The sequence below is a fragment of the Macaca thibetana genome, chromosome 5, assembly GCF_024542745.1.
Source record: "Macaca thibetana thibetana isolate TM-01 chromosome 5, ASM2454274v1, whole genome shotgun sequence".
In the NCBI taxonomy this organism is placed as follows: Eukaryota; Metazoa; Chordata; class Mammalia; order Primates; family Cercopithecidae; genus Macaca; species Macaca thibetana.
Window position 1 is genome coordinate 67,337,210 of NC_065582.1, and position 24,441 is coordinate 67,361,650.

At 34.8% G+C, this 24,441-nt stretch overlaps 1 protein-coding gene across 8 annotated transcripts in view; it reads right to left on the reverse strand.

Moving 5' to 3' along the window:
• The window catches only part of BLTP1 (bridge-like lipid transfer protein family member 1), a 211,409-nt gene that overhangs the window by 88,906 nt on the left and 98,062 nt on the right, over positions 1 to 24,441 (reverse strand). For all 8 annotated transcript variants that reach the window (XM_050792618.1, XM_050792619.1, XM_050792620.1 and 5 more), the window contains exons 36-48: positions 22,480 to 22,677; positions 21,592 to 21,803; positions 17,848 to 17,999; positions 17,246 to 17,396; positions 16,923 to 17,075; positions 14,681 to 14,921; positions 13,328 to 13,470; positions 8,850 to 9,069; positions 8,285 to 8,443; positions 7,466 to 7,641; positions 5,248 to 5,423; positions 806 to 1,512; positions 125 to 370 (exon numbers count right to left, since the gene is read on the reverse strand). In XM_050792618.1, the coding sequence (XP_050648575.1) occupies positions 125 to 370; positions 806 to 1,512; positions 5,248 to 5,423; positions 7,466 to 7,641; positions 8,285 to 8,443; positions 8,850 to 9,069; positions 13,328 to 13,470; positions 14,681 to 14,921; positions 16,923 to 17,075; positions 17,246 to 17,396; positions 17,848 to 17,999; positions 21,592 to 21,803; positions 22,480 to 22,677 (2,934 nt within the window). The remainder of the gene's footprint in view (positions 1 to 124; positions 371 to 805; positions 1,513 to 5,247; positions 5,424 to 7,465; positions 7,642 to 8,284; positions 8,444 to 8,849; positions 9,070 to 13,327; positions 13,471 to 14,680; positions 14,922 to 16,922; positions 17,076 to 17,245; positions 17,397 to 17,847; positions 18,000 to 21,591; positions 21,804 to 22,479; positions 22,678 to 24,441) is intronic.

The following is a 24,441-nucleotide window of genomic DNA, read 5'->3' on the forward strand; positions in this document are numbered from 1 at the left end:
AATTTTTCTGGGAAAAAAGAAAATTGCCAAGTAGGAATTTTGGAGACATGGCAGTGGTTTCCTTCAGAAAAGTAGCACTAATTATTATGTATACATAGTACTTTATTAGAAAAATCATTCATACCTTTCATTTTTTCCTTAAGAGTAAAACTGCCATGGATCCTCTTCAGTTCTGATTCCATTGTTAGTCCACCAATATCTGCCTCTAGGTGTGTGCGGTTCACCATGCCAATCCCAAACACTATTAGAGTAACATGCTGAGGTTCAGAAGTTACCAAGCTACGTTTCCTCTGCGTCTTAGTCAAACTGCTGTTGTCTTGTTCATTCTCAAACACAACTTTACATGTTGGCTCTGTAGGGCTCCGAACTCCTTTATAAGTAAATTAAAATATACAATTTTAGATAGGAAGACTGAAAAATGGAAGAACATTCCAAACATTGTCTTTCCTTTCTTTCCTTCACACTCCCAACCAGTCCTCTTTCTCTTATTCCCCAACAAAATGATTAAAAATTTCTTGAACATTTTTCCAAGTTCCTACTGAAAGTGAGTAATAGAGCCAGATATTTTAAATCAGGTCTGTCTAAATCCCTTTAAGAACATACCATGTAAGAGTTTAAAAGGATGGGAAATATGGTGGCAGGATATCTGAATTCCATTACTATTTTATTGCCTGTTGACAGACAATTTCTCTCCATTTCAATTATCCACTTACAACATTAAGAAAACATGATGAAAAGTCTTCTGCTTCTTTGGTATTATTGTTATTCTAAACAGAAATTTTTAAAACATAAAAATGTCTGTTACCTGCTGGTCCAAATGTTTCTGAAGACTTTTCCAATATTCCTGTTGGATCAGAGATAAGTGAATAGAAGTTAAGCAATTTATACATATTCTGCCAGCACTCAGCTGAAGGCTCACTTTGTTCTGACACTGTAATTGAATCAGAGTCATCCATATGAATAGTCATGTGATCCACCACATCTTTTGAACCTTTCCTAGACACTTTTGATGTTCTTCTTTCAGATCTTCCTAATGAATTCTTGTTTCGAGATTCCTTTTTGTTATTCTCATTGTTGGTCCGTTTGTTCTTTGCATTATTTACTCTATTGCCACCATTAAGACTTCCTCTAGAACTGCGGCTAAAGTCAGATGAACGAAAGTCCCGATGTTTTCTGGTTTTGAAGGTAGGTGTTGGGGAAGCAGATCCGGCTGTATATCTGCTAAGTTTAATATCAGTCTGTGTTGCTTTGATGTCATCTATCATTGTGCTAAACTGATGAATAAGACGAACCAAAGCCATATCTACATGCTGGCTTATTGACTGACAGGAAATAGTAAAGTTGCAGTGAAAGGTGTTATAATACCGCTTGCTGAGATCATGAAAAGAAAGGGCACTGGTAGAGTTCTGAGGGGTGCACACAGACTTTTCCATTACAACAGCACTGATGCTAAAGGTTCCCAACATTAATGCCGGTTTGAACTCAAGTGGAGGAAGATTCACATGGCCTTGCCTAAAAATGTGAAAAAAAAAAAAGGACAAGGTGTTTCTTCCATTTTTCCAGAAACATACATCTTTATTAATTTATAAGCAAAATCATATCCAAGGTAAAATATGAGTCTTAAATAATTTTAAGCAAGCAAACCAGTAAAATATGCTTTTTCACTAGGCCAGGCTTTTTATGAGTTCGAAGGTAGGCCTTAAGTCTTTCTACTACTTAATCTTATTCTAAAACTAACAAGTCAAAATCAGTCTTCTTATGTCAAGAAATGATTTCCCTGAAGTTATAAAACAACTTTTGTTGTCATTTGATGGTACTGCCATAGAGTATTGGAATTTAGAATTAATTATAGATCAATTAGGATACCTCACTTAACCATCCCCTCACCTTCTATAATCATGTATCTAAATTATTCATATGTAACATAATTTTATTTGATATTAGATAGGAAACCCTCATGCTAAGTTGAAAGCAGAGAGGAAAAGCAATTGAAACAAAAATTAGAAATACACACACACAAAACCTTAAAATCTGATATAAAAATTATATTGGCAAATCCTCCTGCTCATCTAAAGATTTTCATATAAGACTATTATAGTAAATTTTAATATAGAAAGTCAAAAATGTCTCAAATTTCTATAAACCAACTACCAATAATAACAATAAATCCAGAAACAAAACTGTAAAAAGGTATTTTTTCCCTCTTCTTCCATGCACACTATGAATGTGCAGACATGGGAGTTTTTTCTGTAACAAAAAGAAAAAAATCAGATGCTGCTTTGATATTCTGCATTTAACTTAAAGATTATAACTACAGAGCAGTAATTCCTTAATGAATATTAGTATTAATTAATAAGAAAAATGCCTCATTGTAGTATAATTCATATAAATGCACAAACTTACAGGAGGTGTACAATCAATGCCAACTAAGCATATGGTCAGAGAAGGAAAAACTTGATTTTGAGAATTAGAACAGATAGAAGAGAGAAGACTAAAAAGAGATGAAAATAATCCACAATTGCAAAAACAAGAATCTAAAACATTTAAGAGTAGTAAGAAAATCTTAAAGAGGGGAGATTCAAATAAAAGAGAAAAAGAAAATGGCTATAATAATAATTTGCCTGACAAGTAAAAGCCTGACATGGGCACTGCAGAGCGAAAGTTACAATTAAAATTGTAAAACATAAGTCCCTGATACGTGCAGCTACTTTTACTAGAGACAGCAAAGAGACAAAGAAACTACTACTTAATGAGGACTTACTACATGCCAGATTCTATGCTAAATATTTAATAACTGCCCTGGCTTTACAAAGTAGTAGAAGAGTTATACATATTCATACAAGAAACTGTAACCCCAAACTAATATGCAACAGTTAGCAGAATGAACAATCTGCTACGAAAACAAACAAAAAACCCAGACAATACTGAAATTAATGGCTGGGAAAAGTATATTGTGGTGAAGGTCTCCAAATAAATAAGAGCTTAAGATGGAATTACAGGAGATCTGAGAAATAAAAATTAATCATAAGTTAATTGTAAGAATGTGGAGCATTTGGAGCTGGCATGGTAGCAGAAAAATTAAAAGGAATGTCAAGTTCAGCTAGACCAAAGGCAATGAAGTTCACAGAATCACTCAAAGAAGCTCTGACTCAAAAGACTTGTGTGCTCAAATGAAGATCTAGTCTGTGGCAGTATTATATGGGATTTACTAGGCCAATACATAGGCTATAGCTATAATTTTATTTATATAATCTATGTCTCTATATACAACCTATTACATATAAACTATATATAATCGAATTATATATAACCTAGTTATATATATGAAACTTATATACTGTATGTATATCTATATATAAACATATTTATATATAAATGGACATACTTGTATGAAAGCTGGCTCTTGCAAATAGAAATACAAGTTTAGCTCAGATATTTTAACCCTAAATAGATAGTATGTGTAGGTGTTAATGTTTGGGGTCTGGATTTGATGGTTCCAATATTTTAAAATTTCAGTTACTGTGCTTTACTTAAATAACAAGTCTCCCAATAATGTGATACAAATTTGTAACTAACACTTACTGTGAAAACTGCATAAAGTACAAACTTATGGCTAGCTCTTCAGCCCACAAGTCAGTACAAAACAACAGATGTGCATTGTGATCACTGACTAATCACATCACTTCAAAATGTGTCAGTGATAGTGATTAGTTGAAGCATACCTGTTGTTCAGTTCATGCACACAAAGCATAGCATGTAGTTACTTGTGTTGCCTCCTTGTCTCTCTCTCTCTGTATAAATCCCCGTAACATTTTACAAAAATGAATAATCAAATGAGGGAACTGGACAACAAAAATGAAGATGCAGCAAAGAAACTAAAAATGAAGATACTGGTAGGGAAAATCAATTGAATGGTGTTATGGAAGAAACAGCTGACCATGGAAGTATTGATACCCAGAAAAACTCAGTGGAGGCAAAATTATTGACATAAAGAGGAAAGTGGCCATGACAGAAAGGATGAAGATATCCCAGAGGAAGTGATGCTGACAAAAAACTTCATAGTAAAGAGAATCAAAGATTATTTCATGACATTGAAAGTGTAAAGCATAAAAACGTTGAAAACTGATCCATACATACAAAGGAGTTCGACATTTTGCCAAGGCACACAAAAGCTGCTTGTTCTGTATTATATGTTATATCATAAGAAGGACAGGACCGTTCAAACTACCCTTTGATAAGTTTTTACAAATAAATAAAATAGCTTAATTGTCAGTGTTTCTAACATTTTAAATTCCAATGTACTAAATATTAGTTTTACTTTTATTTTTCATTTTCCTATACATTTATAATAAACAGTAAGAACATTTTTAATGTTCTGACAAATACTGTCAAGGCCACAAAAGTAATTTTTTCCACTGATTATTAAAATTGCTTTGCAGTTTCAGCTTGTACAGTCATTGTTATGGTACAAGACTATTGTGAAAAGCGAGAACTTTTGTTAAATTATTTAAAATTTAAATAGAAATATTTCAAATGAAAAATATATTTTACTTAGCTATGTATCAGACATAAGTACTTTAATTTACCACCTTGCAAAAACACAAGAAGGATGAAAGAAACAATACTACAGAAACCTCTTGTCATGAATGCCATTTTTCTCCATATTCTACTATTTCTATTCGTTTTAAGGCCCACCTCAAAGTAAAATTCCAAGTACCCAAAATATTACTCAAATCCTGTGAGTGGTATATTATTTCCTATGTAAACACTAAAGAAACTGAAGAACCATCCATGATAATATAAAATAACAGCAAAAGACGGTTCTTAACTTTCACTATGCTACATTTCTATTTGTTTCTGATGACTAGACTCTCAATGTGACTTCCGCCCTGTTTCTAATACAAAAATACTACCTGACATGAGTCAACTCAGAACCCTCAAGATCATAAAAATTCCACTATTACAAGAGCCAAGTAAATAAAGGGTAAGTGCATATATCAATATATATGACCCTCATCTACGTGCTAACATGGTTCAAAAATATGCCTAAAAATAGGCCTCATAATCTGTTGATAAATACAACTAGTTATTAATAAGAAAATGTGGCCACTACTTTTACTAAAAGGTAATTATCTTCTCATAAACACATTAAAATTACTTTCTCATTTGGATTACAAGAAAGTAATGTTAAAAAACAAACGTATTATAATTCTTGCACAAAATTATACACAAAAATGCAAAAGACACCTTCTTGCTCTTTTGCCCTTTCTCTCTTTGGCTGTGTCAGAATCCACAATATCTGCTCTGAGGCAATCCAAAGTCCCTGAAAATGAAAGGTGTTCTCCAAAGTACATTCGGTAGCAGAGTGGCATTGTATCCTGTGACTGGATCCCTGTATGACTCAGAAGAGGCTTGAAAACAACCTAAAAGACATTAACATTCATATTAGCTCAAATTATAGCTTATCATTTACTATAGAAATTACATATAGAAAAATGCAGCTTTTTTTCTTACCCTACCTCAGTACATATTAGTATCATAGTGTGAAGCAAAAAATGGTCTCGTATAATTGACTCTAACTTTACTTAAAATTTAATATTTTTAGTACCTATTATAGGCCACTCATCTTCAAATTAATAATAAATAAGGACACAGATTCCTTGATCCTACCTGAGTGTCTGAAAGTACAAGGAAAATAAAATTATGAATTAGGTAAATCATTCTACCTCTTGCTTTTAAAACAGGTATGAATTTCTATTTTGTTTCCATTTACAAAAAAAAAAAAAAAAAACATAAGGTTCACAAAGTTTTCAACTTCCTGTGTTAATATAAAAACATTATAAATGTTATGAATATCTGACCTATTTTTAAATGGAAGCACCTAGTTTTAATAGTCATTTAACATTTATCTTCAGAGAACTTCCTTTACATTTTAAGTATCACATATGCTTATGGAAATACATTATTCTGGTTAAATCTCTAGTTAACTGGATTTCAGACACTAAGCACTAACCTGAACGGAAAGAACTACATGTGTTCAATGCTACAGCACTAAAATCACTCTGACTACTCATCCTCTGCCACATGGTTCCTTTTCCCCCTCCTACATCCTAAAATAAAGGTGCTATCCAGTGCTTTTCTCAGCCTCCTCTTTCACTACACATTCTACCTTAGTGATCTTTTCCTGAAGCTTAAAAAATACCCTATCTAAATGGACAAGTGCCATTTACACAATGAGAGCCAAACCTATATTTCCGATTGTCCCTGGTCACCTCATTTTGTTGTGTGTGCTTGGGAAGATAGCTCTCTCTTTAATTGACTCTAAATTCCAATACTTCTCATTTTTCTACTAATTTTGCTCCATCTGCTAACCCTTCTTTCCTTTGTTTTTTATCATGAGCTTCCTAATTTCTCAAGTACAGTTGGCCCTCCATATCCAAGGGTTCTCCATCCAAGAATTCAAGCAACCACAGATTGAAAATATTAGGAAGTAAAAACCAATAAAATATAACAATGTAACAATTAAAAAATACAAATAAAAACCCAATACAGTATAACAATTATTGACGTAGTATTTACATTGCATTAGGTATTATAAGTAATCTAGAGAAGACTTAAAGCATATGGAAGGATGTATGTATGTTGTATGCAAATATCTGCCATTCTGTATAAGGGACTTGGGCATACCACAGATTTTGGTATCCTGGGTGGCGGATCAGAGGGTGGGTAGGGGGTTGGTCTAGAAACCAATCCCTTGGATACTGAGAGACAGCTGTATGTAAATATGCTCAAGACAACTTTATCCTGAAAAAATGATGCCTCCTCTGACCCACGTCCCACTCTCACACTTGCCTGCTGGCCGCTGAAACCAAAGAGTATGTTTTAAAGGATTTCACTCTTTATTCTCCATATTTAATCAATTAAATAAGACCTTCACCATATCCTCATTTACCTTTTCAAAGCCATAAACATCTAAGCCTAGAGTCTCATTACCACTGGGTGAACTATTTCAATAATTCATCTTTTCAACACTAGTTTCTCTATTTCAATCAATTTAATACATTTGCTACTCACATAATATTTCTATATCTATAGTTTTAGTTACTTTATTCCTCTGCTCTAAAATCATCAATGCTTCCCCACTGCTCGCTCAATAAAGTCTTAAGATAGCACTAAAAACCAAAGGGTATGATTATCTATTCATGTTGCCTAGCCAATTTGTTACAAATAACAAAAAGGTTACTATATGAGACTCTTCTATTTAATGATTACATATACTTAATTTGCATTTATAATTAAGCCATGTACTTTTTAAAGGCTCCTCCCGTTTTGCATGAAGGCTGTAGGAAGATAGGTACGGAATATCCTCACTAGAATTCCAAGGTGCATACTACTGGATGGTTCCAGTTGCTAAGTGATGCCTAAGGAGATATTATTATAATTAGGAAAAAACAGGCTGGCTCACCTGTGCATCCGCAAGCTGAACAGCAGGAAACCCTTGGTTTGCTTCTTCTACACCTGCCACATCATCCTGACTGGTGCTATGCTGAGAATGTGTCCCATCCAAAGTATTTTGGTCACTAGACAAGACAGTGTTGAAATCTGAGGCTGAGGGTATTGTAGGAAGATTGGGTGCAACACCTAATGGAATAAATTTTTAAGAATAAAATGTAAATTATTGGAAAATAGAAACATAAAAGTATACAGCAGGGTAAACTTTTGAAGCCTATAGAGCAGTACCATTTCAAGACTGTTTAAATTGAAAAGAAAAAAAAAATGCATACCTTTAGGTTATTTTACAGACATGATTTATTAGTGAAAAATGAAATTAACTCTTCAGAACACATCATCCTTATCTATCCTTACATATACATACTCTTTTAGATTTAATTAAATATTTGTTAAGTAACTAAAAGTTTAGAATGATAGTTATAATGTCTCAAAGGGATCTAGATAAACTAAAGCTATCTTCTGTAATGTCAAGTATGTAATGTAATTACACTTTGCATTTTCTCATTTACACTTAAACCAGTCACATTAAAAGGAAGCTTTAAACTCTTTATATACAATCTCATATTTGACATACTTGCCTTTCAACAAGAACACTGAGTGACTGCTTACTACTCTCTCAATTACAATGTTATCAAAGTTATTTATAAATATAAATGGACCAATTTCAACCAAACAGTACTTGTTTGAGATTTTTAACCCATCTTCTGAAAAATAAGATTTTGGTATACATTCCCCTTAGACAGTTAAGCAAAATAATGTGATAACGCAATACCTGTGGGAAGACTATTGTGTCCTGATTTTGTAACAGGAGATTCTTGTACTACACTTCCACGATTACCCACAGCATTTGACATCCAATTATAGAAACTCACAGATGATGGCTCAGATAGCAAGGGATGTTCAGATAACATATCAGAGGCCACTGTATTTCCTGAAAAAAAAATTGTAATTTATGGAACTATGTTTGAAGAACCAAGTTAAAATGTATGCTTGCAGATGGTTTTAAATTCTCACTGCATAATGTTGGTATTTGGATATTAATGCATTAATAAATAGCTTATTTGTATCATAATGGGGGAAATTCTGTGTTGCTGGTCGAGACAGCACCCCACACCAAACGCCTACATTGACATTAGTCAGTGCTGCAATTTAAAAATGCAAACTAAGGGCATGAAGACTCCGAAAAGTTACAGAACAATGGGTTCCTAAAATTTTTTCTCAAAGATAAGATATGAGAGATTAGTTGTACTACCAAAGTATATATCTAACTAAAGTCCTGTTTCATTTCAATTCCCCCATAAATATAAAAGTGTAATTATCAAATCTAGAGCATGTACCTGTTCTTGTTAGGGAGCTGCTTTTCACAGCAGCACTGCTTCTCTGAGGAGTCCCTTCCAGGAGGTTGTGCAGGCTTGGGAAGCTTCCAGTCAGGTAGCTGAGTAGGCTCTCCTTCCTTGGACTCTCCTTTACTGGCATCCCAGCACGTCCAACATGCACTGGAGAATCAGTGGCAGTGTCTCCACTGGTATAGCTCAGAGAATGATATGGGTGAATGCCCTACAGAAAGTGTAACAGGGTTATTTCTTACGTATATAAAAATGACTGCTGATAACTACAACCACTATTACTATTACTGTTGCTATAACTGCTAGCTATTTTGCACATTAATACCAAAACTGGTCATGTCTACTAGGATTGTGGTGAATGCTTTTTACATATGTCCTTAAATGTAGGTAAAAATGTTCTGTAACTATATAGTACAAGACAAAAGGCTACTTTTATTATCAATATTATAACGAAGCACGTCCACTTATTTTAACCATGGATCATTAATTCACTTCTTAATCTGATGAGGGAGTCTGGTGACAAGACATAAAACCACATAGCACAGTATATCAAACAGATGGTGGAAATGAAGCACTATTCATAACTAAGGAACAGGAAACAGTATATTGAAACTTCAGAAAGTTATACATAGGGTGTTTGTGGAAGTGCCAAGGAACATTCACATGGGTAGCAAAGAAAAACAGTAGCCTGAAATATTTATATCACTGCTTATTTACTGAACCAGCAAACTGATACCTAGACACAATATCCCTTACACAAAATATTCCCTAGAAAAACCTACTACACACACACATACACACACACACACACACACACACAAAGGATCTGTAACAGGATCTTTATGTGACTGATACCATCAAAAGTAAAGTCTAGGTACTCAAAGAAACTAAAGACAGAAAAGTTGTCTACCTTCAGCAACCTTCCCTGCAGTTTTTTTTTTTTTTTGAGACGGAGTCTCGCTCTGTCGCCTGGGCTGGAGTGCAGTGGCCGGATCTCAGCTCACTGCAAGCTCCGCCTCCCAGGTTTACGCCATTCTCCTGCCTCAGCCTCCCAAGTAGCTGGGACTACAGGCGCCCGCCACCTCGCCCGGCTAGTTTTTTTTGTATTTTTTTTAGTAGAGACAGCGTTTCACCGTGTTAGCCAGGATGGTCTCGATCTCCTGACTTCGTGATCCGCCCGTCTCGGCCTCCCAAAGTGCTGGGATTACAGGCTTGAGCCACCGCGCCTGGTGCCCTGCAGTTTTTTACAGGAGTCAGGATAGACATCTACCTGGAAGGAAACTAGAGGCTTTTTGCTAACAGCAAGAAATGTTGATGCAATGGACACCAGTGCTGTGAAGCCCTTAAAAGTCTTAACCTCCTCTGGAAAGCAGAAAAGTTTATTCCCTTTTCTATGCCTTCCCAGTCATCCTCACTTAGATGAGGAAAGGTGGAGAAAGGGTGTTGACACAGGAAATAAAAGAACACTTAAAACATATGAAACACTTGATAAGCATGTTTCATGTATTATCTTATTTAATCCTTAAGTTCTCTAAGGTAAGATATTATTTCTGTCCTAAAGGATGAAGAAAAGTCACTTACATACTTACTAAGGAAAAAGCCAGATTTTTAACCCATCTACCTAACTTCTACCTTCAAATTCTTAACACTAAATTATCCTTCCAAGTACTCTAATAATCAATGTTTGTTAAGATTTAATTCTCTGGAGAGCTCTAAATGCCAAAAAGACTTTCCACAATTAATGAAAAAAAATAAAAATTACGGAATTTTTCAATTTCTATCTTCTGTCACATCTATGATTAGAATGGCAGATCAATTTAAAATACAGTACAAAAAAAGACTACAAAGGCAAAAAGATCTTGAAAAGCAAAGATCTGAAACTAAGCATTTGGAATTTCACATTTTTAGAGGACTTTAATAATCCATAGCAAAAGAATGTTCAAAAAAATTCTGAAAATGAACACCTTTAACAGGAAAACACCTAAATATGATTCAGGAAAAAAGCTAAGACAGATTAAAGTGTCCATCAGGAAAAAAAGCTAAGACAGATTAAAGTGTCCCAAGCTTCTAACTATACTGTGGAAACAATAAGCTCAATAGTTAAGTCTTCTTTTTAAAGTATATCAAACTATCATTGAATGTTTTAACCAAAAGAGCCATACTTACACAGAATAAAAACTTTGAAAGCCCAAGAGACTATTCAATACAAAGTAAGTCCTGTGTTCCAGTATACTGGATCCCTTTCCCAGAGGCTCTCTTGTTTCTTATCTATCTTTACATAAATCATTTAGGCCTCTATAAGTACGTACATATTTATCCTTTTTTAAACACACAAATAGATATCATCCTATACTTTATCAGTGTACTTCGGTGATCATTCCATATCCACTTACAGATATACTTCATCTAAAAGATTTCCTAGTATGCATCTATATCATTGTACACTAGTTTATTAGTCCTCTAATGATTAGTAATTTGTGTTGTTTCCACGATTTTCCTTTTATAAATAGTGCTGCAAAGAATGCTCTCAGACTCATCATGTCTTTGAGCATCTATGACTTTCTCTAGAATGAATTTCTAAATATGGAACTACTAGATAAAAGAGCATCACCTTCTAAATTTTGACACATATTGCCACATTGTTATTCAAAGAGGTTGCACCAATTTGACTCCCATCAATGCCATATTAGAGTATCTGTTTTCTCACATCTTCACCAACAATGTACACTATTCAAAAGTTTTAGTCTTTCAATCTAGTGAGAATGGAAATCTCATTTTAATTTACATTTCTTTAATTATAAGAAAACATTTTTGTACGTGTGTATGTATTTTTCTGTGAACAACCTGTTTATATCATTTAACCATTTTTTCTATTTGGTATTGGCTTTTTTCTTAGTGATAAGAATGAGATCTTTATATTTTAGAAAATTAGCCTTTTGTCATGTGTTTTACTGTTCTGTTTACAATACAGTCATGTGCCACATAATTACAGTTAAGTGAACTATAGGCAACATATACAACAGTGAACCCATAAGATTATATTATATTTTCACTGTATCTTTTCTGTGTTGAAATAAACAAACACCATTGTATTACAATTGCCCACTGGCTTCAGGATAGTAATATGCTGTACAGGTTTGTAGCCTAGGAGCAAAGGCTATCCCATATAGTCTAGGTGTGTAGTAGGCTGTACCATCATCTAGGTTTGTATAAGTATAGTCTATGATATTTGCACAACGACAAATTGCCTAATGACCCATTTCTCAGAATGCATCCCTGTCATTAAGTGATACATGACAGTATATTACTTTTTTCTCTGTAGAAATTTTTATTTAATATTGTCAAAATTATCATTTTTATGGATTCTGGGCATCAATGTGAGTCTATACACAGACTTTCAAAGAAAGTTAAAAAAAAATTTTTTTTTTTGAGATGGAGTCTCGTTCTGTTGCCCAGGCTGGAGTACACTGGCAGGATGTCCCCTCACTGCAACCTCCGACTCCTGGGTTAAAGCAATTCTCTGCCTCAGCCTCCCAAGTAGATGGGATTACAGGCGCCTGCCACCACACCCAGCTAATTTTTGTATTTTTAGTAGAAATGGGGTTTCACCATCTTGGCCAGACTGGTCTTGAACTCCTGACCTTGTGATCCACCCGCCTTGGCCCCCCAAAGTGCTAGAATTACAGGCGTGAACCACCGCACCTGGCCAGAAAGTTAAAATTTTAACTTTTTCAGTGCTCACAACAGTGAACTAGCAAAAAAATAAAGAACCATCAACAACAAATAACTAGCAAAAAATAAAGAACCACTAACAACAAATAATTTATTAAGGGTCAGATATTGCTCTAGGCATTTTTCATGAATTAACTCAGTTATTTCTCAGAACAACCCTCTTCAGAAGGTTACTATTATAATCTCCATCTTACACCAAGGAAACTGCAATACAGTTAAAACATACAGTTAAAACCCGTTCAGTCACAGAGCAACTAAGTGGCAGGGGCAGGTTTCAAACCAAGGCAGTCTGGCTTCCAAGGTGGTACTGTAACCACTTTGCTATATATGTCTCTTATCAAGCATCCATTAAGTGTTCATAAAACCAAAAAAAATAAAATCATAAAATAGTCTAACCCAAATCACCTACTGATCACACACTGCCAAAAAGGCTTCTCATTAAAACAGGTAATTATAAGATTATCAACATTTTCTATTTGGGATTTTATTGAATACAGTATTCAATAAACTGAAGACAGCTCTAAGGCTTGGTAGTTATAGTGATCCTTAATCAACAGCAGTTACTGATGATATAATTTTCAAAGAAATATTTAAACTGAAATAACAAATCAAGTTAATTTCAACACAAAAATGCTATCTGAATGTTAGGTTGGACACCTAACATTTAAATTTGAGATAAAATTTTAGGTTTTCTCTGTAAGTCTAAATAACTCTAACCAAAAAGAGCAATAATATACCTTTATTTTTAATGCAGAGTCACTATGGGTATGAGTTTTAGAAAGTTTCCTCATTATCTCAGCTCCAGTTACGGGTCCGGAGCTACCAGGTGGAGGTCGGTTAGCTGTTCCTTCTAATAGCATTGTGTGTTCACTGACTGTGGCTGAAACAGTTCAAAAGAATAAGTGAGCAATAGATTATCACACATTTTCTTGAAACATCAACCCCAATATTTCTAGTTATATAATGACACTCAACTTTCATATTCCTTGACAACTATTTATTTTCTCTCCTACCCCAATCCTCTCACTCAGTTTCAAGAAAGGAACAAATGGCTTTCATTCAGACTTTCACATATTCCATGCAAACGATACTCAGACCAAAAGCCAATTCAACTAAGCTCAAGAAAGCACAGACTGCTCATAGATTAAAAGAGGGATTTGCAGATAATTGGGATATTCAGTGTACTGGTTTTCAAACTTTTGTGTAGATTTGAAATTTTTTTAAATAAGTAATAAACAAAATCTACCCTATTCCTCATAACTCATTTATTTGTTAAATATCAAGTTATTTTTAAAACTAAGCTTGGTAAAGTTTTATATATCAATGTTCTAAAATCTCTAATTTTAAGACTACTCTTTCAATATTTTTTCCAAAACATCACAACATGCATTTCCACTAAATATGATAGGTCATGATAATAAAAATTAACCTTTCACAAAGCATTAAGGTATGCAAGTACATTTCATAAATGCATATCCACTTTTGTTCTGACACAGCCATTTTGTTGACAAAATTGTAGGTTGAGTGCAGGCCCCCAAGGTTACATAAATTCAGGATCAAGCAGGCATCAGGTAAAAAGACAAAGGCCCCTTTAAAATACTGTGGCATAGGGAAGATGATAGACAAATACCAATTTTAAATAGAGGTTTATGTGTTTCATTCAAAACGTTCTACTTTCATTAAGATATCTTTGTCCTGGATAGATCAGGAGAAGTCTACTGTATTTCACAAAACTGAGCCTATAAAATCAGGTCAGTATGAAAATTCCTAATCATTATCACGTATTTGGCTAATAAAAATCATACTTGTATACCTAAGCCACGACCATTTTCCAATTTGGGACATGAATTATTAAAATTATCACAAGTACCATGTTAACAAGTATGTAATATCTAAAATTGCTTATATTAGTAATTTATTAATAACTGTGAGGAAAAACAAAGAGTCTTGATATTTTTAAAGAGGTATATTAACTTATTAATAAAAGATGCATAATATCTAAGCAAAAAACATACAGCAATTGTGTTGAGTAAGAAAACACCCTAATTGTGAAGTGTAAGAAAGTACTCAATAGAGGCTTACAAAACTACCTGCATCAAACTCAAATTCTGCTCCATCAGCACTGGTATCACTTTGAAGACCACCCCCATTGTCCAATCCAAGTCCATCTTCATGATCATGGTCCATAGCTACTTGAGGTTTCAGAGGCTGAGCTGGTCTATGTAAGCTAACTCCTTTAAAGGCTGGTGTCACCACAATAAACTTCATCCACTGCCTTGCCAGTGCAACTAAACCTTTCTTCAAAGTTACCAAAGCAGGAAGTCCATCACTCTGTAACAATAATGATGTGGTTAGAAGTAATCTAATGTAATAATATCAGTTACCATTTAAGTGTTTTGCATGTATTTATTCAAATATCATAATCCCCATTTACAGATAAAGAAACTAAAACTTAGATGTTAAGTAATTTGTTCAAAGTTACCCAAGAGAGTCAGGATTTCAATTATATGTAGACTACAGAATCTAATCTCTAGACACAACATTTCATCTTTGTGTCATAAAACAACACAACAGCACAGGTCAATATGATACTAGATGTGGGATGCAAAATTGGAATTTTCTTCAAGAAGCATTCAATCTACTTTACTTATTTTGCCCAAATGAAGAATCAAAATGTACTTTGAGCTACCTGGAACATTCAGTAAGCAAAGAGGAAGTAAAATTATTTCCTTCAAAGATTAGGTAACTACCATTGTTTTAACATTTAAAAAAATAAATTACTGTAACTTATGTAGTATGCTAGACATAGATGAATTTGTAACTGCCTTGAAAGTTAACTGTATCATCAGTAATAATTATATACTTTAAAATACATTTTATTCCACATGGTGATGATTATAAGAAAGAAACTTTTGGCTCTTTTCCTGTTACCTTAGTCTAATTACCTTGCCTTAGCCTAAAGAGAAAAATACCTAACTCTTCTTCATCCTGCTTCCTACCATTCCTCATTTTAGGAGAAATGGTTAATTTGATTGAAGAGCACCATTTACTAGAGGGCAGGAATCACCCCGCTTACTTTCTGAGGAATACCAAGTCCACTAGCCTGTCCTTTCATTCCTAGCCTCACATGAGGGCCATGTTGTGCCTCTTCCTCTTACATGGAAAACACATCTGGCAGAGCATCCATCCATGGGAAACGCCTGCCCTGTTCAAGCTTCCCTACCTATAACTACACAGGCAAGTTAGGCTTACACTGTAGATTTCCCAGTCTTCAATTCACAGGAAGGGAGTAAAAAGCACTACACCAGCCTTAGGTCTAAGTGTCTTTTTCAAATCCAACACTTACTAGAGATTCTTGACTTGTCTGATGAATGGCTTGACTGGCCATTAATAATACTGATACATTGGTCCCTAATTTGACTAAAGATTCTTGTGTGTCCCCTACTAGCCAGCAGCTTGAAGAAGAGAAGAGAGATCCTAGAAGTTGTAAAACTCTAATCATCCTGTGTTATCTGCTTTTCTAAAGGCAGAGATGGATTGTATTTATTTTGTGCAATTATATATTCTCCCCTCAATCATCAATTAGTCTCTGTTTCATCAAACTGTATGTGAAATTTGGCTCTGGTGATTATTCTCTTGCTTAAAAACTCTTTATACCTTTAGCTTCCAAGACATCAATCTTTCCTGGTTCTCCTACCTCTTTCTTTCCCTTCCCATCACTCCATGTATCCCTATCCAACGACCTACACCCCCTTTAATTTTGGCATTCTTCAGGATTCCATCCTTGAGCAGTTTCTTATTCAACATAGCATTCCTGGAAATCTCATCCATGTCTACAGCTTCTACTAACACCTTTATGCTAGCAACTCCCAAATCATGAATCTGAGCACACTCTTTGTCTATAAACCCGTATTTCTTTTTTTTTTCTTTTTTTTTTTGAGACAGAGTTTTGCTCTTGTTGCTCACGCTGGAGTGAAAAGGAGTGATCTTGGTTCGCTGCAGCCTCTGCCTACCAGGTTCAACCAGTTCTCCTGCCTCAGTCTCCCGAGTAGCTGGGATTACAGGTGCCAGCCACCATACCCAGCTAATTTTTTGTATTTTTAGTAGAGACAGAGTTTTGCCATGTTGGCCAGCTCGATCGCGAACTCTTGGTCTCAGATGATGCACCCGCCTCAGCCTCCCAAAGTGCTGGGATTATAGGTGTGAGCCACCGTGCCTAGCCAATAGACCTGTATTTCTAACCATTCTCACATGCATCTCAAACCCTGTGTATCAGTGGTCCACCAACACAATAGAGAATTCCTTAAAACTAATGTAGTTTCAGTAACTTACCATTGTAGCATCATCAATGATGGAGTAATTTGCCTGGTGCAGGTAGTGGTGTAGTATATTACATAGTAAACATGAAGGATTTTCTTGGAGAAAGCGAGCAACTTTCGTAAGTCTGTTGTATTTACTTCTTAGGGGAAAATGTACACTTTTATTCTAAAATCAAGAAAAAACAATAGATTTAGAGTGATAGGTATGAAAGAGCCTACAAATAAAAGATATTCAGTAATTAAGAACTTGTAAGTCTGATATTTTCCAACAATGATTAACAATAAGGGGTCATTTTCAATACTAAAGTTTGTATAATACCTTATTTAAAGACATACCTCTAATGCTTCTGTCATTATGCATCCCATAACAGCACAAATTCTCAAGGTTCCCTCAGTTTCCAATTTGTTTAAGGATGACTTGAGTTGGTCAATGGGAACAAGCCATGCACCAACAGCTGGCGTTGCAGTGCTTAAAAGGTTCAGCTGCCTTTTAACATAAATAAAAAATTATAAAAACAAGTGTCAAAATATGTATTTCAAACAATCCCCCATACCTACTGTACTTAGTGGTTGTTTTACTCAGGCAAAATTACTTTATTTTCTTTTTGAGCACTGATAAATTATGAAAGCAAAACTAAGAAATGTAAAAAAGTTGGACAATAGAAAAGAAAGAAAAAAAAAGCCTGTCAGAGATAAAAAGAGTAAACAGAAGTCTAAGGGAGAGGAACATATAAAAATAAAACTAAAGTACTATGAAAGAAATTGGGTCAAACAAGGTGAGACTAATGTCTACAAAACATATGAAGTAAGAATGATAAAAAAAGTTGCAACCTTAATACTATATATACCAGAAAAGTAATTTTAAAAAATATGAAACAGAATTGTATACTATTTAAAATAAAGAAACATCAAGGGATAATATTTTAAAAACTCTTTACCTAGAAAATGCATGTGTGTGAGATCTCACATTGGTGGGAGCTGCAAAACTAAACCAAATTTCTTTAATGGTCAACTTCATGCTACATGAATCTGGAGGAGGAGGCATCAGAGGTAGATCTTTTTTCAAATCATCAGATTCGACTCCTTCATCCTATATAAAACAGAATGCAAAAAACTTATTAACATACAGCCCTTAAAACCACTAACACACAGGCTAATGTTTTCAGTGCAAAACCTTTTCATCAAATCAAGTCTGGGAAAGTGTTTACTTCTCCTTTACGTTTGAAGGATATTTTTGCCAGATATACTATCCTTTGAAAAGTGTTTTTCCTTCAGCACTTAAATATGTCTTGCAACTCTCTCCTGACCTGTAAAGATTCCACTGAAAAATCTGCTTCCAGTTATATCAGAGCTCCATCATTATTTGTTTCTTTTCTCTTGCTGCTTTTAGGATCCTTTCTTTATGCTTGACCTTTGGGAGTTTAATGATTAAATATCCTGAGGTAGTCTTAATTGGTTTAAATCTGCTTGGTATTCTCTACCTTCTTGTACTTGAATATTGATATCTTTCTCAAGGTTTGGGAAGTTCTCTGTTGTTATCCCTTTAAATAAACTTTCTACATCTCTTTCTCTACCTTCTCTTTAAGGCCAGTAACTCTTAGATTTGCCCTTTTGAGGCTATTTTCTATATCTTGTAGGCATGCTTTGTTCCTTTCCATTCCTTTTTCTTTTGTCTCCTCTGTGTGTTTTCAAACAGTCTGTCTTCAAGCTCATTAATTCTTTCTTCTGCTTGAACAATTTTGCTAGTAAGAGACTCTGATGCATTCTTCACTATGTCACTTGGATTTTTCAGCTCCAGAATTTCTGCTGGATTATTTTTAATTATTTGTCAAATTTATCTAATAGGATTCTGAATCCCTTCTCTGTGTTACCTTGAATTTCTCTGAGTTTCCTCAATACAGTTATTTTGAATTCTCTGTCTTGAAATTTCTCCGGGATTAGTCCCTGGTACCTTATTTAATTCATTTGGTGAGGTCGTAGTTTGCTGGCTGTTTTTGATGCTTGTGGATATTCATCAATGTCTGGGCATTGAAGAGTTAGGTGTTTATTGTAGTCTTCACAGTCTGGGCTTGTTTGTACACATCCTTCCTTCTTGGGAAGGCTTTTCAGGTATTCAAAGGGACGTGGGTGTTACAAGTTTTTGGCCAGCAGAGTCATATCTGCATTAGAGGGTACCCCAAGCCCTGTATCACTGTTCTTGCAACTTATAGAGATACTACCTTGGTGGTGTTGAATAAGATCCAGAAGATTCTCTGGATTACCAGACAGAGGCTTTTATTATTTTCCCTTACTTTCTCCCAAAGAGAGTCTCTCTCTCTGTGTGCTGAGCTTCCTGGGGCTGGGAAAGCAGTGACACAAGCACCCCTGTGGCTACCACCACTGGAACTGTGTGGGGTTAGACCTGAACCAGCATAGCACTTTGTCTCACCCAGGGCCTGCTGTAACCACTACCTGACTTCTGCCTATATTTGCTCACAGACCTAGAGCTCTACAATCAGTAGGTGGTGAAGCCAACCAGGCTTGTATATTTCCATTCAGGGTGGTGAGTTCCCCAGGCTCTGGGCAGGTCTAGAGATACTATCCAGGAGCCAACAACTGGAGACAAAAACCTTATAAATCTACTTGGTGTTCTATTCTACCATGCCTAAGCTGGCACTTATATCATGAGACACAGACCTTCCCACTCTTCTCTCCCCTTTCCACAGGCAGAGAATCCTTACCCCATGGCCACCACCATCACAGGCCCAGGGGTAGTACTGTCAAACTACCACTGATGTTCACTTAAGGCCCAAGGGCTGTTCAGTCAGCATGTGGTGAATGCTGTCAGGCCTGAAACTCACCCTTCAGGACAGTGGGCTCCCTGCTGACCCAGGACAGGTCCAGAAATGCCATCCAGGAGCCATGTCCTGAAATCAGGGACCCCAAGAGCCTGCTTAGTACTCTGCATATTGCGGCCACGCTGGCATCAAAGGCGCAAGACAAAGTTCCCTTTACTTTTCCCTCCACTTTTCTCAAGCAGAAAGAACCTCTCACTATAGCCACCACAGCTAGGAATGTGCTAGGTCACACCTAAACCAGCACATCGCAGAGTGTCACCCAAGGCCCATGATGTACTACCTGGGTACTACTGCTGGCTATTCAGGGCTCAAAGGCTCTTCAGTCAGCAGGTGATTGATCCTGCCAGGACTGGGTCCTTTCCTTCAATGCAGTGGGTTCCCTTCTGGCCTAGAGTGTGTCTAGAAATGTTGTCCAGGAACTAGGGTCTGGAGGCATCATGACTCTGCTAAACACTAAATGATGACATCTAAAAGGCCACTAAACACAATTCTGGAGCTCAAGTAAAGAGCTGGTGCTAAAGGTGTGGCCATTGGGAGAGAGAAGTGTCATTAAATTACGGAACTGACCTAGAAAATGAAATTCGTCAGGGAGCAGACAAATAGCAAGAAGAAAGGAAGAGCCAACAACAGAACCTGAGGAGACCACTACATTTAAGAAGAAAAAAAGTTCCATAAGGAAATGGACCAATAAAGTCAGAGAACCCAAAGAAAATAATGTTAGCAAATTCAAGGACTTTCAGCAAGGAGAGTAGGATCTGAGAGATCAAGAAAGATGCTTGAATTTCTGTCAAGTATTTTAGTAGGTGAAGGAGAAGAAAAGAACAGCTAGGCTCGTCACAGCTCTTCTGTCCAATGAGTAGCTACTGTATTTTTAAATTTCCTTAATTAAAGTGATAATACATCCCTCAAACATTTCCAAAGACCCCAAAATAAAACAGTGATTAAACTCATTAAACTACACATTAAATAAAAACAAATGTTTTAAAAATAAATCCCTGGGAATCTGGGGGGTAAAGGTGAGTATACCCATGATTACTAGATACCCATACTAGACTTAATTAAAAGGTGGTTTCTTTGGAACTTTTTCCTCTCCAATTGGCCTAATTTTCAAAGTGACCAGAAATATATGTACATATGTTTTAGAATAACAGTTACTACGTTATTATGTACTAGATACTGAGCTAAGCCCTTCATATGTATTGTCTGCTTCAATCTTCACAACACTGCAAGGTCAGTATCATGACCATACTCCTCTTACAGGTAAAGAAACTTAGGAAAAGGTAAGGAACTTGCCCCAGGTCACCAGTTAGTGGCACAACATTTCTTCAACACAAAATTTGGAATATTTTTGTTGTTGCTGTTACTGTACTCATCACCACCCATGTAATTCTACCATAATAAAAATAAAAAGTGAGTTGAATATAAGGTACTGATCAGAACTCTTAACTGAAATAAGCAGACACCGATAAAAATATTTAGAACTCACATAAAATACTACCAATAACAAAATGACTTCTGTTAAAATCCTCTAAAACCTATAGGTGGGCTTCTCTTGAATTTTATTAATCTATTAATTCAACAAATATTTATTAAGTATCTAATATGAGCAAAGCATAATGCTAGGACTGTGATGGATATAAATATATCTATGATATACTTCAGAAAGTATATTCCAGTAGTATATTCAGCAACATACTTTGACTAACATTTAAGTAGATATCATAAATCCAAAATAGGGAAACACAGGCAAATACACTCCAGAAACTAATTTTGAATTGCATATGTAGTTTTCTTTGTTATTTTTTTCTAAAGCACCATTATTATTGTTATTAGAAAGTCAATGACCTGTTCATCTGAAACAGAATTTCCATTTAAGTCTGAGGAAGGGCTTGTCCGGTCACATGGAAGATTATCATCAGAGACATCAGTATTATAACCACTTCCGGTTGGAGAATCAGAAGAATTATTGGATGTCAGCACTCCACCCCTTTCTGTGTCACTAGCTTTACCCATAATTCCAAAACTGTTATATAAAACAGCACCAGACTGTCTTCCTCCTATAAAAATAAAAAAAACTATTTATTATAAATGGTGGAAAAGTATCTTAATGCTGTACTCTACAATATCTGTATACAATTTCATAAAGACTATTTTTTTCTCACCAAGTCTTTGCCCTTATCTATAAAAGTAATGTATCATTGAATTATCAGGTAAGTAATTGTAGGCATATACAACTACTATTATTACAGTAGTTACTATTTTATATATTACTAAACCTAAAAAAAGTGTTATACACATATCAACCTTCCTTTTTGAGATATTACTCAATAATATATAAGAAAGCATATATAATTCTAAGTAGATATTTTTCACTGAATAAAGAATTTATAGTTTTTATATCCTATATGGCATAATTCTACTGATCAAAGATCCAGTTTTCCAAGATGCAAAGCTTCAAAAAATTGGGTGGCTTTACATTTTATGTGGGAATTCGTTCTGAAAAACATATTTTTTTTTCAAGCTCTACCTAGTTTTAAAATCACATAATGGAGGAAAAGCTCCACTTCAGCAATTGGTATGAGGCACTCACCCCTGGTAAATAATCCCAGATACCACACTTTCTGCTTTATTATGTTGATTCAGGTTACTGAAAGCCATGATTGTTCAAAACATTTCTGCAATATAGGGCAAATTTGTCCCCAACTTAAGCAGAATTCAACAAAAAATACTTGCCTTTTATGGTTAAATTTTCAAGTCCACATTCAAACATTATCCATCCCCATTTTTCTTGGCTGGGACCTATTCGAGTTATATCTGGAACAGCTTGCTGATCAGTTTCATCCACAAAAGTAAATTCATCCAACTCTTCAAGAGTAAATAAAACTTTGGACTTCTCAAAAGGAATAGCAGTGATTGCACAGGTCCCAATGTCTATTATCAAAAGAGAGCAAAATGACCATTTTTAAAGATGTAAGCTTACACTAAAAAAAAAAAAAAAAAAAAAAAAAATTGGACATCTGGCACACAGGTTGTCTTTAAAAGATGTCTCAGTGCTCTGCCGAAAAGATAGAAAAAATAAACAAATGAGCTAACTTTTAGAATAATGCTGCCTAAGAGGAAGAAAAGAAGAATTTATGATTAACAAGTTGCTCAAAGATAGTATGAATCTGTTTCTGAATGATTACAGGATACTCTAAAAAATATAAAGTTAAAAATATCCTAAATAATTCATATTCACAGTAGTTTTAAATACTTTCATCATCTCACAAAATAAAAAAAATTTCAATTAATTACCAAGCGTTAGGAAAAACATTATTTTCTAGGCAAATTATAGCTTTTACTAAAAGACTGTTTTATACTAACATATTTTATATAACTACAATTTATCATAGACCTTGTCATGGTTCCATGGCTTACAGATACACCGTGGAAATTAACATCCCAAGTGCCTGGGAGAAGTTTTACTTTATCTTACTTTTTTCATTTCTCTCTCTGATTATCGCTAATGAATTAAAAAAATATATTTAAAACACATGTAAATTTACCATTCAAGGATAACTTGTTTATATTTGAAGTACACTGCCTTCTAGCCCTTTAGAGATCACTTTGCAAACCCAGCTTTGGTTCCCATTTTTCATGCAACAGTAAATAATTTCCTCAGGTCATTAAAATTTTTTCAAATATATAATTTTAATAGCTATATAATATTCCATCATATGGAAATGACATTCTTTGCATTTATAATTAAAAGGTGTTATTCAGAGAATATTCACCTACATTTTCTTATAGTTTTCTCATTATTTAATTTTTTTTGTATTTGTCTTTAATCCCATACATATCCAGATGTATCAAAGTTCAAAAAATTATGAAAAAGTACACAATGAAAAGCCTCTAACACCACAACCACACTCCAAGTTCCCCTCCCTATAAGGGTAACAAATATCATGAGGTTATTAAGTATCCTTTGGCAAATAACTAATGTACATATAAACAAAGACATCTACATTTTTGCCACATTTTTACAGAAATGTCCAACTTGGAATTTCGTTGGGAGTTTTGTCTTCAATTCTGCATGATAATGCCTTTCAAAATTATATAAGGTTCTGCTTATGGTCTGTGTAATACCCAATGCAAACTGGTTACCCGTGCAAACTACAGAGCTGATAAAAGTGTCTTCACTCAAGCCACCACATTTTTCACCAGTTTTAGGACGACAGATCTTAGGCAGTCATGAAAAGTCCCTTGAAAACCTCAGGTCAAAGGCTTTGAGCCTCATACCTGGGATGAAAAAAATAAGCCTTGAGAAAATCAAAACATGTACACAGACCCAGAATGCAGACAGGATCGTGGAAACTTCAGAACCTATAAAATACAGTAAGCAAATTCAAGGAATTCATTTGTTTATTCATTATTCAGGATTGGTCACCAGTCCCACATAAAGATTTCAGCAGAGCAATCATCTCAAATATGATTAATAAATCTAACTTTTTCTGAATTGAATCTGACATTCTGAAATCATTTAAGTTTCTAAATAAGAAAATGTGCTAAATAAGAATCAAAAATATTAAAATGACGTATAACAGCTCTACTTTCTTTTTACCTCACTAGGGACTTTAAGAGAAATGTGTGTCACCTTATTGCTGCTACATTTTACAGGCTCTCTGGTTTTGATTAATATTATAATTAATTTTTTAA